This window comes from Bos mutus, chromosome 18, assembly GCF_027580195.1.
Source record: "Bos mutus isolate GX-2022 chromosome 18, NWIPB_WYAK_1.1, whole genome shotgun sequence".
Classification (NCBI taxonomy): Eukaryota; Metazoa; Chordata; class Mammalia; order Artiodactyla; family Bovidae; genus Bos; species Bos mutus.
In genome coordinates, this window is record NC_091634.1 from 10,776,301 (window position 1) to 10,795,814 (window position 19,514).

Here is a 19,514-nt window from a genome sequence, read left to right on the forward strand (position 1 = left end):
GACAGAAGAAATGCTACAGTTCTTAGTAAGCAAACATTTCAAAGTCTGGATAATAATGCAGGGAATTAGAAATCAGTAAGTTCAAGGTCGACCAATAAAATTTTTTCTAGTAACAATTTTTGTGACATTTTCAAAATGTTACAGTAAATCCTGCCTTAACATTGAGTGACTCATAAAAAATCAATTGTAAAGTATACAGTTACCTACTGTTGCAAAGTTAGTAACATTTTCAGTTTGTACTGTCAGAAAAAAAAATCTGCAAGACAGTTCAATTTTATATTAGACACAATCCTTGGAAAACTAGACAGGGCCTCAGAAAATAACTCTACTTGAGAACAGAGGCTGTGGGAGGCAAGGAGCCAGTTGCAATAGGCTCATATCATATTAATACTTCAGATTATAATATCAAGTGGTTTTCTGTACTTCAACAAATGATCACTTCCTGAATTAATTTTACTTGGTAGGTTTCCTCCTCTGAAACAATTTTCATATAGTGTACATTTCCCCCTTTTGGTTTATTTAACATACATGAGCTGAGCACACCTACAAGCAAAAGTTGATGTTAAGGTTGTGTAGATTTAGCATCCAAGTGCCTGCCCTCATGGAGCTCACATTCTCCTGGACATCAGTTTTGACAAGCCCATACTTACACTTTCATTAAAGGCAAGACCAAACTCTTCCTCTCTAAGTGCTATCTCCCTAAGTGGTATCTGACAAATGTCAAAGTTCTGAATGCAACCCTTACTGCACCACTCAGAGGAGGTTTCTGCTGTGTGGTCTGGTGAACACTGGGATATGTTCAGCTACTGCTTTGATACCCAACACCTTCCCTCCTATGAGACCTGACACTTGCAAGAATTTAGGGTTGCACATGAGTTTTTTGAAACAATCATTTTGTGGAACTTCTTTCCTCTGACAGTTCCCTGATGTTCTTACCACTCTCATTGCTTTCATATATCTCCAGTATGAATTTTGTGATGACTTACAAGATTGGAGCGCCAACTGAAGCTCTTACCACACGTCTCACACTTGTAAGGTTTCTCCCCTGTGTGAACACGCCTGTGATACTGAAGCTGTGAAGACCGACTGAAGACTTTACCACACACATCACATCTGTAGGGCTTCTCTCCAGTGTGGACACTCTGATGAAGCTGAAGACTTGAGGCCTGACTGAAGTGCTTCCCACACTCCCCACACTTATATGGTTTCTCTCCTGTGTGGACCCTCTGATGCATGTCGAGGTTCAGGCTCCACTTAAAGCCCTTCCCACACTCCTCACATTTGAATGGCTTTTCTCCAGTGTGGACTTTTTGGTGGGCTTGAAGGTGTGAACTCCGACCGAAGCTCTTGTCACACTCTTCACATTTGAATGGTTTTTCCCCACTGTGGACTCTCTGATGGGTCAGAAGATGAGACGCCTGACTAAAGACTTTTCCACACTCCTCACAATTATACGGTTTCTCTCCGGTGTGGATTCTGCAGTGAATTTTAAGATCTGCTCTACGACTGAATCCCTTCCCACACTCTTCGCATTTGTATGGTTTCTCACCAGTATGGATCAGCTGGTGGATCTGAAGTCGTGAATTCTGATTGAAGCCCTGCCCACACTCCTCGCACTTGTAGGGTTTCTCTATGCTGTGGGCCTTTTGATGGATTTTAAGATATGAACTCTGACGAAAGCCTTTCCCACATACCTCACATTTATAGGGTTTTTCTCCTGTGTGGACGACCAGATGAACTTGATAATGGATTTTCATCCTGAAGTTCTTCCCACACTCATCACATCTGTATGGTTTCTCTCCTGTGTGGACTCCCTGATGGGCTTGAAAACTTGAACTGTAAATGAAGCCCTTACCACACACTTTACATACATATGGTTTCTCTCCAGTGTGAATTCTCCGATGGGCCTGAAATTGTGAAGGTTGAACAAAGCATTTACTGCACTCCTCACATTTATAAGGTTTCTCTCCTGTGTGGACCCTCTGGTGGATATGCAGATTTGAGCTACAAGTGAAACATTTCCCACACTCCTCACATTTGTATGGTTTCTCTCCAGTGTGGACCATACAATGACTGTTAAGTGCTGATCTGCGGCGGAAGTTCTTACCACATATATCACATTTGAATGGTTTCTCCCCAGTGTGGATTCTCTGATGTTCCTGAAGATGTGAAGCATGAATGAAGGCCCTTCCACATTTGTCACAAGTGTAAGGTTTATCTCCCGTGTGTAATTTACAATGAACAGTAAGTGTTGATCTACGACTGAAGCCTTTCCCACACTGCTCACATCTGAATGGCTTCTCTACAGTGTGGACTTTCTGATGAATTTGCAGCTGTGAACTCTGGCTGAATTCCTTGCCACACTCATCACACTTATAGCGTTTCTCTCCCGAGTGCACTCTCTGATGAATGCGAAGTGCTGAGCTGTAACAGAAGCTTTTTCCACACTCACAACATGTATGAGACTTCTCTCCTGAGTGAATTTGTTGATGAAGGTCAAAGTTGGAGAGATCATCAAAAGATTTTGTACATTCATTACACTGAGAAGGTATCTGGCCTGTGTGAATTACAGATAGTCCTGCCCCATTCTGGCCAGGTGAGTCACATTGTTGGTGGAATTCAGAACATTTTATCCTGGAGTCTTGACACCTGGTTAAGTCACTTGCAATGTGTCGCCAGATCTGCCAGCAGGAAAGCTCTTCATGTGGTCCTACTTCTGAAATAGTCTCCATCTCACTTTGGATCTTTTCTTCTGCAAAGACACAAAATTCAGAGATGTGGACAACTGAAGGTTCTGTTCGCTGTTTTCAAGATTTCACATTTAGGAGAGAGTATGAGACGTGAGTGAATCCAGAGAATGTTCAGTTTGTCTCTTCCATTGTGTGTCATGTGCTCTGATTTGCATGCCAGTTGAAACCAAGTGGTGGTCCAGGTCGCTCCTACCCACTAAGCATAACAAGCTTCCTCCATGAGGTGCAAGTTAGATGTCAAAAATTTAACTTGAAAAATTGATAATTAGATTCAAACTGTTCACCTATAGACATTTTCTATTGGATTCAAAGGCAGTGTAGAATCTCCAATAGTAAACTTGATAGTTAGTAAATGATGCAGACAAAAAAGTTATATAGATAATAAAATATGAATCAACTAGACCTTTAAGGGAAAGCAATAACTTTTTTTGTAAATAAAACTTGGAAGCAACTAAGATGCCCTTCAGCAGGTAAATGTATAAATAAAAAGTATGGTACTTCCACACAATGGAATATTATTCAGTGCTAACAAGAAATGTACTACCAAGCCAGGAAAAGATGTGGAGGAAATGTAAATACATATTTCTAAGTTTCTAAATAGAAGCCAATCTGACAAGCATACATACTGTGTAATTCCAACTATATGACATTCTGGAAAACCCAGTGCAGCCAAATAAAGTAAATAAAAATAAATATTTAAAAAGAAAAAAGAACCAGCATCATCATCAACAGGAAAGGGGTCATCACATGAAATACCTATGAAAGTGATACATATAAATCTCCAACACCTGAAATGCAGGTTTTTGTTATGACAAAGCATGCATTTCTTACCATGGCTCATGTTTTACCAAAAAAATCCCTCAAAAACTGAGTCTAACTTCTTGAGTTACTTTCCTGCACAGCAGAAATTAGCACAGCATTGTAAATCAACTATTCTTCAATTTAAATTAAAGAAAAAAAGGAAAGAAATTAAAATAAAAAGGAACTGGGAAAATTAAATTTTAAAAACTAAAAGGAAGAAAAAAAAGAAAGTAATCAGATAGGCAATCATCAAAGACAAAAAATGCTCTCCAACCTCCTTCCTTCACTCTGGTTTTTACATGACCTATAATTATCCCCTTCACACTGAGAGAAACAGAGCTCTCCTATCCCATCCATCAAACTTACACAGTCAACAAATATTTACAGATGCTTGCCACAACTGGGCTGCTCCGGGTACTCAAGACAGACAAAACTCCACACTCCTGGTGATCACACTCCAGTGCAGAGAGGGGTGATAAACAAGCAAAGTCTGTGAGATCCAGTAAGATGCAGAAAGAGGAGAGAAAAGGGAGGATGGAATTTTACACAGGGTGGTCAGAGAAGGCCTCTCTCATGATGTTGGAACTGAGCGAAGACCTGAAGGCAGAAAGGGAGGGAGTTGGAAGACCAGAGGTAGAGGAGTAGGTCTGGCAGAGTTAAAGGCTCATAGGTGGAAGTATCTGCTGTGATCACAGTAACTGTCCCCCAAAGAACTCACATCCTGATTTTTGGAGCCTAGACTATGTCAGATTATGTGGCAAAGGGGAATTAAGATTTCAGACAGAATTGAGGCTGCCGATTAGCTGACCTTAAAATGTAAGTACATCCTCTACTTTGGGGTGGAGTGGGAGGCTCAATGCAATCAAAAGTCTCCTATGAAGCAGAAGCATGATGCAGGAAAAGAGCAGAAGAGGGACATGTGACAAGGGAGGACGGGGCAGAGAAAAGCGATGTCGCTCGGTGTGAAGCTTGAGGAAGGTGGCCACGAGCCACTGGAAAGGCAAACACAGATACTCCCCCAGAACCTCCAAAGTGAAACCACACCACACCTCTGACCTCTGGAAGTGTAAGATGTTCAACGTGTGTTGTGTTAAGCTATGGTGTTTGCAGTGATTTGTTCAGGCAGCCGAGGGTGATACAGCATCCCTGGCGAGTCTGAGCCTGGTGTGGTGTACAGCATGGGTAGGAGACAAGGAGCGAGAGTAAAGGAATCAGAGAGACAGTGGGGGACCATGAGCAGATCCTGGAGGACTGCAGAGCCACTTTAAGAAAAATAAGAAGCTATAAAAGATTTGGAAGAGAGCAATGGCAGTCTTGCCTAAGCATCACTCTTGGCTGCTACCTGGAAAACAGACTATAGGCGGGGCAGGGCAACCAGTACTAAGGTGTGTTAAAGAAGAGGTCTGGCAGTTTGGACGAGATGCCAGCCAAAGGGTTGGAGAGAAGCAAAAACACATGGGAGGGCTTCTCTAAGGACCCCCATCTGCCTGGTTCTTACCTGACTTTCCTTCTCTTTGGGTTGCTGTCTTCACCACCCAAAGCCTTTTTTCCTTTTCTAAGTGAAATATATCATGTCTGAAGGGGTGACACCCTGTGAACATGCAGAGTAACATATTTAAAATGAACACACTGTGGCTGATTCATGTTGACGTTTGGTAGAAACCAACACAATACTGTAAAGCAATTATCCTTCAGTTAAAAATAAATAAATTTAAAGTCAGAAAAAAAAGAAAATGAATACACTAACAGTACAATTTACTGGAAATTAAGACTCCTGTATTTAATGTTGATCAATGAGTCAAAACGAGTGTAATTAAAATATTTAAGAAAACATGACCTATTTGAAAAAATATTGGAACTTCTCTGATGGTCTAGCAGTTAAGACTCTGGGTTTCTATGCAGGAGGCACGGGTTTGATCTCTGATCAGGGAACTAAGATCCCTCATGGCCCAAGGTGCAGTCAAAAAGTTAAAAGGAAAACACACACAAAAAAACCCCAAGATACCAATATTTCAAGACCTGGACACATAAATACAGTAAGTATTACAGAAACCAATTTCTCACCAGTGCCTATTTTCATTAAATCTCCCCTTACTGGTTTTTATATGACTCACACAATTGGCCAGAGTTTTTCCTGCAATGTATTCCATTCTTCCTGACAAATTCTGATATTTTTCTCCCTTATTTTATTTTGATAAAAAGCTTTGGTATGAAAGTCAGGTCCCCAAATGCCATTTCAATACCCCAAAAGCCTTCCACATCTGAGGACACAAAGCCAAACCAAGGAGATGACCTTGTGAGAAAAGGTGCCTGGGACCTCTCTGGGGGTCCAGTGACTAAGACTCTGCACTCCCAATGCAGGGGGCCCGGGTTTGATCCATGGTCAGGGAACTAGATTCCACATACTGCAACTAAGACTCGAAACAGCCAAGTACACATTTTTTTAAAAAGAAAGGGTGCCTGTCCTCACCCACTGAGACCAGATTCCGGAAGTTCTCCAGCATCACATCCTGGTACAGCTTCTTCTGGGCCGAGTCCAGCAGCCCGAACTCCTCCTCCGTGAAGGTCACAGCCACATCCGTGAAGGTCACTGCCTCCTACAACAAATAATCTCAGCTCAATCTTACAACCAGTGTCCAGTGGAAGAGGGACAAAGCCAAGAAGCAGAGATGGATGATGGGAAGATACTCCGGCTCCTGTGGAAATGTGTAGACTTCCCAGTCTCCCTCCTTCTGTCCTGCCAACACCATACACTGACTTTCCTCAGCCTCCCCAGAAGTGCAGCTATGGAAAAGAAAGGATGGGTGAGATGTAAGTTCAGATTCTGAAGGACTTCAGTCAATTTGTAGACTTCCCAGCCCTTCTTCTGTCATGCCAGTGCCACACACTGATTTTCCTCAGCCTCAGTGGCTTCCTCAGTGATTCTCCTTCCTCAGTGGCAACAGACTGACTGAAGTCCCTCAGAATCTGGACTCACTTCCTACTCATCCTCTCCACCTTCCTGGCACTTTCGCTTTTCAAGTAGCCACTGATTGTAAGATGGACATTACATGTGTCTGGTGTTATACCAACATTTTTAAAAAATAAATTTATTTATTTATTTGGCTGAACCAAGTTTCAGTTGCGGCATGCAAATTTTTAGTTGGGGTATGTGGGACCTAGTTCCCTGACCAGGGATTGAACTCAGGCCCCCTGCATTGGGAATATGGAATCTTAGCCACTGGACCACCAGGAAGTCTCCCCAAATCTTTTTAACAAACTAAAATCCCACAAGCTGTGTGGTGCATCAAAAAAGAGAGAGAGAAAGAAAGAAAGAAGAGCTGTGCCATGCCGTTATTTGGATATTCTACCTAAGAAACAGCCAACACAACACAGATCAAATGTACTCTTTCTATATTGAATGCATAGTACATCAAGGACAAAACTGACATTGTTTTCAGAACTGATTTGAGGGGAAAAGGTATCATGGAAGAAAGCTGTCACTGAAGTGTTGCTTAGAACAGTCAAATTTGTAAACCACCTAAATGTCTACAGGTGGAAAGTAGTCAAAAATAAAAAGGCAGCCCCCCTCCCCAAAAAAAGGTGTATCAATACAGTGGCAAATGTGAAGTATCCATTTAAAAATATAATATTAAAGGGACAAAGTCACAATTTAAAGTTAGATGTACACCATAAATACAAATACAGTTATAAATGCACATGAGGAAAATACAAAATAAAAAGTTAGTTTGCCAGTAGGGAAGTAATGAAATGGGAGAGTTATTCATTTCTAGTCATTTTTCTACTCCATAAAATATATAATAATCACATAGAATAAAAACAAACACAAAGAAAACTCAAGAAGGACAATGCAATGTCTCCCGTGTCTCCTATTCTGCTTGAGTCATCCCAAAACAAACATGTAACAATCTGAGCAATGAGATGGAACTTTAAAGTGAGAAAGGCAGGTACTACTCACCTTAAATGTGGTCATGTTTCTTCCTATGCCTGGGGATGGGCACAATCCTGAATTATACAGGTTCTAGGAGGTCAGAACTGTCTTGAGAGAGTTCTGAGAGTCTGAGAAGGCAGAAAAAAACATGAAAGAGTAGCTTGGGTCACTGCTCATCCACACAGATGCTTCTTGTGAATGAGTGCATGAACATTCATAGCAGCATTACTCAGAATAATCTACAACTGGAAACAACTGGAATGTTGGCCTATGTGTGAATGAACAAACTGTGGTATATTCATACAATGGAATACTATGCACCAATGAAAATGAATCCAGTACTGACTATGCTACAACATGGGTAAACCCTGCAAATGCTATGGCAAGCAAAAGAAGACAGACACAAAAGACTGCATACTGTATGACTCTATTTACATGGAATGTCTAGAATAGGCAAATCTATGGAGACGGAAAGTATGTTAGTGGTACCCGGGGTTTCTGGGGAGAGAATGGGGGTTAACTAAGGAATCCAACTGCAGAAATGAAAATGTTCCAGATTATTATGGTGATAGTTGTACTGCTGAGCAAAGTTACTAAAAATCTTTAATCTGTACACCTGAAATGGGTGAATTCTATGATACGCATATTTTGGGCTGGTAAAAGTAAATGTTTATTAATCAACATGTCATTTAGATTTGCAATACGAATTTATGGATTGAGTCCATACTAATATTTATATATGAATGAATAAATACATAAGTAGGGAAGGAGAAGCTTCTCTTTACAGTAGAATGTAAACTAATAAACATATCTCCCTATTAAAAAACTTTATTAAAAAAAGAAGATAACTTTACAATGAAGAAATCTGACAGACATTACCTGAGCCTAGTAAATAAAGCTGAGTTTACTAATATAGGGATATACTGATATCCTTTGGCTCCAGCTATGTTGCAGTGACAAGGACACCTCACCACTTCTGTGGAATCCCTGCCAACAATGCATAATCTGAACTTAAAAATGGAAAACATCAGACGAACCTCAAATGAAGAACTTTCTCCAAAATAACTTGACTCTATACACCCCCAAAAACCTAGACAGCATATTAAAAAGCAGAGACATTACGTTGCTGACCAAGGTCTGTCTAGTCAAAGCTATGGTTTTTCCAGTAGTCATGTATAGATGTGAGAGTTGGACCATAAAGAAACCTGAGCATCAAAGAATTGATGCTTTTGAACTGTGGTCTTGGAGAAGGCTCTTGAGAGTCCCTTGGACAGCAAGGAGATCAAATCCGTCAATCCTAAAGGAAATCAACCCTGAATATTCATTGGAAGGACTGATTCTGAAGCTGAAGCTCCAATACTTTGGCCACCTGGTGAGAAGAGCCGACTCACTGGAAAAGACCCTGATGCTGGGAAAGATAGAAGGCAGGAGGAGAAGGGGTCGACAGAGGATGAGATGGTTGATGGCATCACTGACTTGATGGCATGAGTTTGAGCAAGCTCCAGGAGTTGGTGATAGACAGGGAAGCCTGGCATGCTGTCCGTGGGGTCATAAAGTCGGACACGACTGAGCAACTGAACTGATACTCCCCCAAAATATCAAGAATAAAAAAGACAAAGGTTGTAGAATCATTCCACATTAAAGAATGTTAAGAAAAGTATGAGAAAAATTCTGTAAAATGTTTATTAACAAAAAATACGAATTAAGGCATAAAATTGGACTTTGAACTGGGGGGAAAACCAGTTATGAAGACTTTTAGTTAAAAAAAACATAACAAAAGAAATACAAGACTGTGGATTATTTAATAGTACATTATTCAATATGCTATCTGGCAATACTTACTTATGATTAACTTAATAGATACCTACTAGATAAAACACTATTCTTTAGTATAATATCTAACATTACGAAGTATGTGATGCTAAAATTCTACAATCAGTCTTTCTGAAATCCCTCTTATCAAGACACCTCCTGATTTCATGTTATGTGGGCTTCCTTCACGCAGAAAGTTAAGATAAGCTGTCATTGAATACAAGTAACTTCCTGGTGTTATTTGGATGATGGAGGTACAGAGCAGATAGGCAAAATGTAAACAATTGGTCAATTTGAGTAACAGGTATATGAGAGCTCCTTATAATATTTTTGCAACTTTTCCATAGGTTTAAAATTATATGAAGATAAAATAGCCTTAAAAATCAGAAAACAGGATAAGAAAGCTATGGTACATATACACAATGGAGTATTACTCAGCTATTAAAAAGAAAACATTTGAATCAGTTCTAATGAGATGGATGAAACTGGAGCCTATTATACAGAGTGAAGTAAGCCAGAAGGAAAAACACCAATACAGTATAATAACGCATATATATGGAATTTAGAAAGATGGTAACAATAACCCTGTGTACAAGACAGCAAAAGAGACACTGATGTATAGAACAGTCTTATGGACTCTATGGGAGAGGGAGAGGGTGGGAAGATTTGGGAGAATGGCATTGAAACATGTAAAATATCATGTATGAAACGAGATGCCAGTCCAGGTTCGATGCACCATACTGGATGCTTGAGGCTAGTGCACTGGGACGACCCAGAGGGATGGTATGGGGAGGGAGGAGGGAGGAGGGTTCAGGATGGGGAACACATGTATACCTGTGGTGGATTCATTTTGATATTTGGCAAAACTAATACAATTATGTAAAGTTTAAAAATAAAATAAAAAAAATCAGAAAACAGTCATAGGAATAACAATAATGAAAATACTAAAAAAAAAAAGAAAATACTAAGACTAATTATGAAATTACATGGAAGTTCATTAGTTTATTCTATCTTATCAGGGCTTGGAAATTCCCATAGTTAAAACACATAAGGGGAAAACCATTGAGAAAGGCGTGATTAAAAAAAAAAAAATCTGTAAAATGTTTATAGAGAAATATACAAAAAGACCCACTAAGCAAAAACATATTAGAAGCTTAACAGTTGCTATCATTACACCCTGGATTAATGAGTAATTAAGAAATTTTTTCTCTCAAATTTTTAATTCCTGAATGCTCCACAATAAGAGTCTGTAAGAATAAGAAATATTATTCACAACAAGGGAAACAAAATAGTTGACAATGACTTTAAAAACTCACAGGAAAGTCCAAACCCATCTTACTTGATTTAAGGTCCTTCATGACCAATTCCTAACTATGATGCCTGATTCCACCTGGTTCCTAAGCCTTAAGGACTAAAAGACTATGAACTCAAGCTCTGGACTGACTGCCTGAATTTCAACCTCAGTTGAGCCCCCTGACTTGGTGGGTGACTATGGGCACATAATTTACAGCACTCTGAGTATCAATCTCATTTTACAGAAGGGGAAAAAAGCAACATTTCTTTTCAGAGTCATGGTGTGGCACAATGTATTTATTTGTGTAAAGCCCTCATCATTGGCGGAGAAGGCGATGGCACCCCACTCCAGTACTCTTGCCTGGAAAATCCTATGGACGGAGGAGCCTGGTGGGCTGCAGTCCATGGGGTCGAAAAGAGTCAGACACGACTGAGCGACTTCACTTTCACTTTTCACTTTCATGCACTGGAGAAGGAAATGGCAACCCACTCCAGTGTTCTTGCCTGGAGAATGCCAGGGACGGGGGAGCCTAGTGAGCTGCCATCTATGGGGTCGCACAGAGTCGGAAACAACTGACGCGACTTAGCAACAGCTCATCACTGGGGCTTCCCTGGTGTCTCAGAGGGTAAACAATCTGCCTGTAATGCAGAAGATCAGGATCGGATCCCTGGGTCAGGAAGATCCCCTGGAGAGAAGAGAAAGGCTACCCATTCCAGTATTCTTGCCTGGAGAATTTCATGGACGGGAGGTTGAAGGGCTACAGTCCATGGGGTCGCAAAGAGTTGGACAGGACTGAGCAACTAACATTTTCACTCATTGAAGTTAACGGTTAAGGGTTAATTATTATCAATGCCCATGTCAAGTTACACATCGGACACATTCTCTGATTGATGTAACCGTCATTGTAAGAGAAAAATATCAAGTCCTACTCACGTGGAGCTTTGCAGTTAGTAGCCCAGGAGTCACTTCTACCTCCTGTAGTTCTTTTTGAGGTCACGTTGGGGAAAGAAAGAATGCTAGGAAATGCCAGGACTGAGCCCTCGGCCTCGTTAAAAGTTAAAGCCTCCCTTCCCTCCGAGCAGTCTGGAATCTTCTCTTCCAAGTCAGAAGGGGTGCAGGATGACCCAGTGTCGCACAGAGATAGAAAGAAGGGTAAGGGTCACTGAAAATGGATCTCTGATGCTAACCCGGTACCTGACCACTCCTTGAAATATTAACAGCACGGAGAAATCACCATTCACTATTTGCCAGGAACCGGCTAAGACTTTTATCCTATCACCTCTTCCCAAAACAAAAAGTAATGGGTAGGCTCAGGCGATAAAGACTCGTCCTGCAAAGCGGGAGATCTGGGTCCGATCCCTGGGTTGGGAAGATCCTCTGGAGGAGGGCATGGTAACAGTATTCTTGCCTGGAGAATCCCATGGACAGAGGAGCCTGGAGGCCTACAGTTCATGGGATGGCAGAGTCGGACACAACTGAGCGACTAAGCGAGCGGCACACACACACGCGCGCACACACACACACACACACACACACACACACACACACACACAACGGGAGGCACAGGGAGATTAACTCCCCATGTGAGGAAGTAGAAGCGCGCGTGGACAGTTGAGAGGCGGAACGGGTTATCCCAAAGCCACGGAAACTCCTAATCTAGGAGATATGCGAGGGGAGCCGGTCCTCTCTGTCTCCAGAATACCCCAACCGCTCCGCCTAGGAGAACGCACACTGCCGCCTTTGCTCCTCCGCACCTGCACTCTGCGCCGAGGATTCGTTTCCCCTAAGTCGATTGCCAGGTAATTGCGCATCCCAGGCATGGATCCACGAAATTTGGAAGGACCAGCAAGACGCGGAACTGACAAGCCCGCCCCACCGAAGAGACACCCCAACCTCACTCTCCCTGAACGGAAGTCCTAGGAGTTCGCAGGGCGTCTGGACTACATTTCCCAGAATTCATCAGATTTCCTCTTCCTGAGCGGAAGTGCAAGTAACTAAGTGTCAGAACTACACTTCCCCGAATGCCAAGGGACACTAACCAGAGTCTCACTTTCCAGGAAGTGTTGAAACTACGGGGAGCTCCTTAACTACACTTCCCTAAATACCACAGCGGAAAGAACCCCACAGTCCCGACTCACGGGGTGGTAATGAGGTTTCCTGTACGGAGTCTGTTACTTTTCCTTGAGTTCCCCAGTGAAAATATTCCATAGACATGACTTTCTGAAATCAAAATGTCTCCCAATTTTGGCAGGAGTGTTGTTGGACAGGAACAAGATACAATCTTCAAGATATTAACTGCTTAGGGGACACAAGGTGATTGAATGTAGGCTCATTTTAGTGTAATCTGATGTTATGAGGCTAAAGCTGTGAGATAAAAGAATACGCAAAGAGGAATGACTTGGGAGGGGCAATGAGGAAGGAAGGAGGTAACAATGCCAACTCCAGACCCTTGGTACCACTGCTTTGGCAGGAAAAACAAACTTGAGAGGGCCAAAATGGAAGCTTGCCCTCATGGAAAAGTGCTCTTCCCTCACCTGAACTTTTCATTGAAGTTGATACAATCCCGACTTTGGATGTGAAAACACCCAAATTTCAGAAAGTTAAGAAATTGTCTGCTATTTCAATGCAAGCATCATTGCTGAAGAGCTTGTCACTGGAGTCACTGTGATTCCCAAAGCCTATGATTTAATGCCTGAGCACTGAGGAGGATTCTATTGGTGAGGGAGGATGTTTATATTAATACGAAATGTTGTATTTATTGTATTAAATATTAATATTTTCTGGTTAAAATCCTTATTATAGGTAGTAATTTTTAAACATATGTTCAGTTCAGTTCAGTCCCTCAGTCGTGTCCAACTCTTTGTGACCCCATGGATCACAGCACGCCAGGCCTCCTTGTCCATCATCAACTCCCAGAGTTCACCCAAACTCATGTCCATTGAGTCAGTGATGCCATCCAGCCATCTCATTTTCTGTCGTCCCCTTCTCCTCCTGCCCTCAATCCCTCCCAGCATCAGAGTCTTTTCCAATGAGTCAACTCTTCGCATGAGGTGGCCAAAGTATTGAGGTTTCAGCTTCAGCATCAGTCCCTCCAATGAACACCCAGGACTGATCTCCTTTAGGATGGACCAGTTGGATCTCCCTGCAGTCCAAGGGACTCTCAAGAGTCTTCTCCAACACCACAGTTCAGAAGCATGAAATCTTCAGCGCTAGCTTTCTTCAAAGTCCAACTCTCGCATCCATACATGACCACAGGAAAAACCATAGCCTTGACTAGATGGACCTTTGTTGGCAAAGTAATGTCTCTGCTTTTCAATATGCTATCTAGGTTGGTCATAACTTTCCTTCCAAGGAGTAAGAGTCTTTTAATTTCATGGCTGCAATCACCATCTGCAGTGATTTGGGAACCCCCCAAAATAAAGTCTGACACTGTTTCCACTGTTTCCCCACCTATTTCCCATGAAGTGATGGGACCGGATGCCATGATCTTCATTTTCTGAATGTGGAGCTTTAATCCACTTTTTCACTCTCCTCTTTCACTTTCATCAAGAGGCTTTTTAGTTCCTCTTCACTTTCTGCCATAAGGGTGGTGTCACCTGCATATCTGATGTTATTGATATTTCTCCCAGCAATCTTGATTCCAGCTTATGCTTCTTCCAGCCCAGCATTTCTCATGATGTACTCGGCATATAAGTTAAATAAGCAGGGTGACAATATACAACCTTGACATACTCCTTTTCCTATTTGGAACCAGTCTGTTGTTCCATGTCCAGTTCTAACTGTTGCTTCCTGACCTGCATATGTTTCTCAAGAGGCAGGTCAGGTGGTCCGGTATTCCCATCTCTTTCAGAATTTTCCACAGTTTATTGTGATCCACAGTCAAAGGCTTTGACATAGTCAATAAAACAGAAATAGATGTTTTTCTGGAACTCTCTTGCTTTTTCGATGATCCAGTGGATGTTGGCAATTTGATCTCTGGTTCCTCTGCCTTTTCTAAAACCAGCTTGAACATCTGGAAGTTCACGGTTCACATATTGCTGAAGCCTGGCTTGGAGAATTTTGAGCATTACTTCACTAGCGTGTGAGATGAGTGCAACTGTGCAGTAGTTCGAGCATTCTTTGGCACTGCCTTTCTTTGGGATTGGAATGAAAACTGACCTTTTCCAGTCCTGTGGCCACTGCTGAGTTTTCCAAATTTGCTGGGATATTGAGTGTAGCACTTTCACAGCATCATCTTCCAGAATTCGAAATAGCTCCACTGGAATTCCATCACCTCCATTAGCTTTGTTCATAGTGCTGCTTTCTAAGGCCCACTTGAGTTCACATTCCAGGATGTTTGGCTCTAGGTGAGTGATCACACCATTGTGATTATCTTGGTCATGAAGCTCTTTTTTGTACAGTTCTTCTGTGTATTCTTGCCACCTCTTCTTAATATCTTCTGCTTCTGTTAGGTCCATACCATTGCTAATTAAAACAGTATAAAGCCAAATGCGGGGGGGGGGGGGGGGGTCGTGGTGGTGGTGGTGGTGGAATGATACTTAGATTCTGTCCCCTTGAAGATAACCATTTTTTTCTCTCTATAAACATACTTAACATGTATCAACACACAGACTTGGTTTTTTTTTGTTTTGCCCACACTCTATGGCATGCAAGATCTTATATAGTTCCTTGCCCAGGGTTTAAAACCACACCCCCTGCAATGGAAACACAGAGTCTTAATCACTGGGCCACCAGACAAGTCCCCAAATGTACTTGTTTTTTCAAGTCTCGTATTTTGCCTCTATTTCTCTAAACTCAATATAAGCTAGATATTTTCTAATAAAAGCCACTGAAAATCTAAAACCTTTCAATGATGATTATATAATGATTCATTGAATGAATCTGAGAAGTGAAAACAAAACAGCCCCTGACATGTGGAAGCTGGCACGGCACTCCAACTAGGCCAATGTTATTCTCCTTTAGGATATAAACCAATCACAGAATACCATCCTCAAATGAGGTGTCTCTGAGACTATGGGTAAAGTAAGACAAAACAAGGCTTCTTCCTAATTTTCTTTAGAAAGACAAAAATAAGGTCACTGTGCCACCCACATAATACCAAACATCACCCTCTTGGCTAAAACAGTGACTGCTACTTCTTTACCACTTTAGACTTTATCTTTGTTCTATTCTGCTCTCCCAAAGCCTTCTGACGGCATCCAACCTAGAGTGAACCCTGCTTCTTTAGGCTCTGTCCCAAAACACTGAACCAAAGCCCAAATCCTGTAAGACTGAGCAGAGACATTTCCACATGGCATGGTGGAAATGCAAGGGCTTGTCAGTCCCATTGTCTCTTGGCAGTACTAGTTCCCTGAGTGAAAAACTGAGCTGCTGGCTACCCTCTGGCCACATGGGGACAAAAAGGATATAGATAAGCTTCCTGTTACCAGGGATAAGCTGGTGCAGTGGGTGAGGACGTGAGTGAGAGGTGACTCCTAGAAGAGCAGGAAACTACATCCTACCCAGGCTTTTGGCCAAGCTCAAACTGCCTTGTGTGCTACTCGCCAACTCCCATGATGTCCCAGGGGTTGCAGTGTCTGGGAATATTAGAAGGGTCCTGTGCAGGAAGCTCTGTCCAGTCCAGGTCATGCACAACTCTCATTTTTGTGCAGTACCAAACAACTGATGGCTTTACTGAAACTTTTGAGATAATCTCCTCCTTGAAGGATAAATTTAAAAATTGAAGTACAGATAAGGACAGAAGCTAGGAAAATCCCATGCTAACTGGATGCTGCATCTTTTTTAAAGGGACATTGCAGATTCAAATGTCTCCAGCCAAATACCATACTTAGGGATGGGACCAAGTTCTCCGTGTCTTCACCAGAGACAGTGGCCCTATTCTCTAAGATAAAAGGGGGAAACAGAGGAATTAAGACTTTTCTGGGAATCATGGACACTGCATCCCATATGGTAGTTTTTCTAGGCCTCTGTAGGTCTAAAGATTAAACTGATGACACTGGGCTTTGGGGATGAACCTGATACCCATAGTGCTTATGTGCTTGTGTGGCCTATGTGCCTGATGTGGTTGTGGGTGAGGTGCTTTGGGAGATTTTAGGTGCCAGTCATTGTGGTTTCCATCAGTTCAGTTCAGTCGCTCAGTCGTGTCCGACTCTTCGCGACCCCATGAATCGCCATGAATCGCCATGAGCGGCTTGTGGGATCTTCCTCCGCTGACGAGGAATCCTACCCAGGTCCTTGGCAGTGAAAGTGCGGAGTCCTAACCACTGGACAAACAGGGAATTTCTTGAACCTTGTTTTTTAAGAGTAGTAACCTCATCCCAAACTTACGGAAAACCGTCAGAGGAGGAGAAATTTAATTCATCCAATGTTCTACTGCGTTAAATGACAGAGTAAGATGGCGTGCAGCTTGAGAGGACGGTCCTTACGGGGAGAGATCTGGAGACCCTTCAACTAGGCCAGAACTGATCCCATCCACCTCCGGGAACGGAAAGGCCTCGGCCCAAAGGAACCACCTTCCACGCCCCATCCTTCAAACCACTGCTCTCTGAAGCAGCTCTTTCCCCCAAATTGATGACTGGGTTAGACAGGTTCCCAAAGACGTTCCCATGGGTCGCATAATGCGGAAACCACTCACCGTTGCCAGGTAGGAGAGGGGGATAACAAGCAGCCCAAAGCAGAAGTTCCGCCCAGAGAGGAAGTTCCGCCCAGAGCGGAAGTTCCACCCACAGGCTGCTCTGGAGACACATTTCCCACAATTCCCGTGCCCGGGTTGCGCCTGCGCGGAAGTGACCGCGAGCCTACCGAACTTGTTGACTACACTTCCCAGAAAGCCAAGTGGGCATACCGCTTACTTTCTCAGAAGGTCTGCAATCTGAGGCCTGCAGTGCAGGAGACCCAGGGTCCATCCTTGGTTCGGGAAGATTGGAGTAGGAAATGACAACCCACTCCAGTATCACTGCCTGGAGAATTCTATACACACAGGAATCTGGCGGGCTGCAGTCCTTGGGGTCGCGAAGAATCGGACACGACTGAGCGACTAACACTTCATTCTTTGCACTGGAAGTATTTAAGCCCCCTCACAGATGTTGGACTATAGTTTCCACAATGCCCTTGCAGGCAAAGTTTATGCAGTCGACTTCCTGGGCAGTAAGGTGGATTCCTACTAGGAGCCAGTGTTACCCTCTCCTGAATCCGAGAGCAAAACTACATATCATTTGAAAGTTTAGTTCAAACTCCAGTGATGAACTTCAGATTCTCTGAAAGAACATCGCACAAAGTGAAGGCTCCAGAAGCTGCACGTTTGGAAATCTACATAGAGCTGTTGATAAAAACAATTTCAGTTCAGTTCAGTCGCTCAGTTGTGTCCAACTCTTTGTGACCCCATGAACTGCAGCATGCCAGGCCTCCCTGTACATCACCAACTCCCGGAGTTCACCCAAACTTATGTCCATCAAGTCGGTGATGTCATCCAGCCATCTCATCCTCTGTTGTCTCCTTCTCCTCCTGCCCACAATCTCTCCCAGCATCAGTGTCTTATCCAATTAGTCAACTCTTCGCATGAGGTGGCCAAAGTACTGGAGTTTCAGCTTCAGCATCAGTCCTTCCAAAGAACACCAGGACTGATCTCCTTTAAAATGGACTGGTTGGATCTCCTTGCCGACAAGGGAATCTCAAGTCTTCTCCAACACCACAGTTCAAAAGCATCAATTCTTTGGCGCTCAGCTTTCTTAAAAGTCCAACTCTCACATCTATACACGACCACTGGAAAAACCATAGCCTTGACTAGATGGACCTTTGTTGGCAAAGTGATGTCTCTGCTTTTCAATATGCTATCTAGGTTGGTCATAACTTTCCTACAAAGGAGTAAGCGTCTTTTAATTTCATGGCTGCAATCACTATCTGCAGTGGTTTGGGAGCCCAAAAAAATAAAGTCTGATACTGTTTCCCCATCTATTTCCCATGAAGTGATGGGACCAGATGCCATGATCTTCGTTTTCTGAATGTGGAGCTTTAAGCCAACTTTTTCACTCTCCTCTTTCACTTACATCAAGAGGCTTTTTAGTTCCTCTTCACTTTCTGCCATAAGGGTGGTGTCATCTGCATATCTGAGGTTAGTGATATTTCTCCCAGCAATCTTGATTCCAGCATGTGCTTCTTCCAGCCCAGCGTTTCTCATGATGTACCCTGCATAGAAGTTAAATAAGCAGGGTGACAATATACTGCCTTGACGTACTCCTTTTCCTTTTTGGAACCAGTCTGTTGGTCCATGTCCAGTTTTAACTGTTGCTTCCTGACCTGCATATAGATTTCTCAAGAGGCAGGTCAGGTGGTCCGGTATTCCCATCTCCTTCAGAATTTTCCACAGTTTATTGTGATCCACAGTCAAAGGCTTTGACATAGTCAATAAAGCAGAAGTAGATGTCTTTCTGGAACTCTCTTGCTTTTTCCATGATCCAGCGGATGTTGGCAATTTGATCTCTGGTTCCTCTGCCTTTTCTAAAACCAGCTTGAACATCTGGAAGTTCACGGTTCACATATTGCTGAAGCCTGGCTTGGAGAATTTTGAGCACTACTTTACTAGTGTGTGAGATGAGGGGAATTGTGCGGTAGTTTGAGCATTCTTTGGTATTGCCTTTCTTTGGGATTGGAATGAAAACTGACCTTTTCCAGTCCTGTGGCCACTGCTGACTTTTCCAAATATGCTGGTATATTATCTTCCAGGATTTGAAATAGCTCCACTGGAATTCCATCACCTCCACTAGCTTTGTTCATAGTGATGCTTTCTAAGGCCCACTTGACTTTACATTCCAGGATGTCTGGCTCTAGGTGAGTGATCACATCATCGTGATTATCTTGGTTGTGAAGCTCTTTTTTTGTACAGTTCTTCTGTGTATTCTTGCCACCTCTTCTTAATATCTTCTGCTTC

General features: G+C 42.6%; 1 protein-coding gene across 1 annotated transcript in view; it reads right to left on the reverse strand.

The window, feature by feature from the left end:
• Positions 1–889: 889 nt before the first annotated feature.
• Positions 890–19,514, reverse strand: part of LOC102269092 (zinc finger protein 721) — a 40,309-nt gene continuing 21,684 nt past the window's right edge. Inside the window, 6 exon segments of the mRNA XM_005897296.3 lie at positions 890–959; positions 961–2,752; positions 5,050–5,142; positions 6,022–6,148; positions 7,510–7,572; positions 17,223–17,406. Coding sequence (XP_005897358.2) covers positions 890–959; positions 961–2,752; positions 5,050–5,142; positions 6,022–6,148; positions 7,510–7,572; positions 17,223–17,406 — 2,329 coding nt within the window.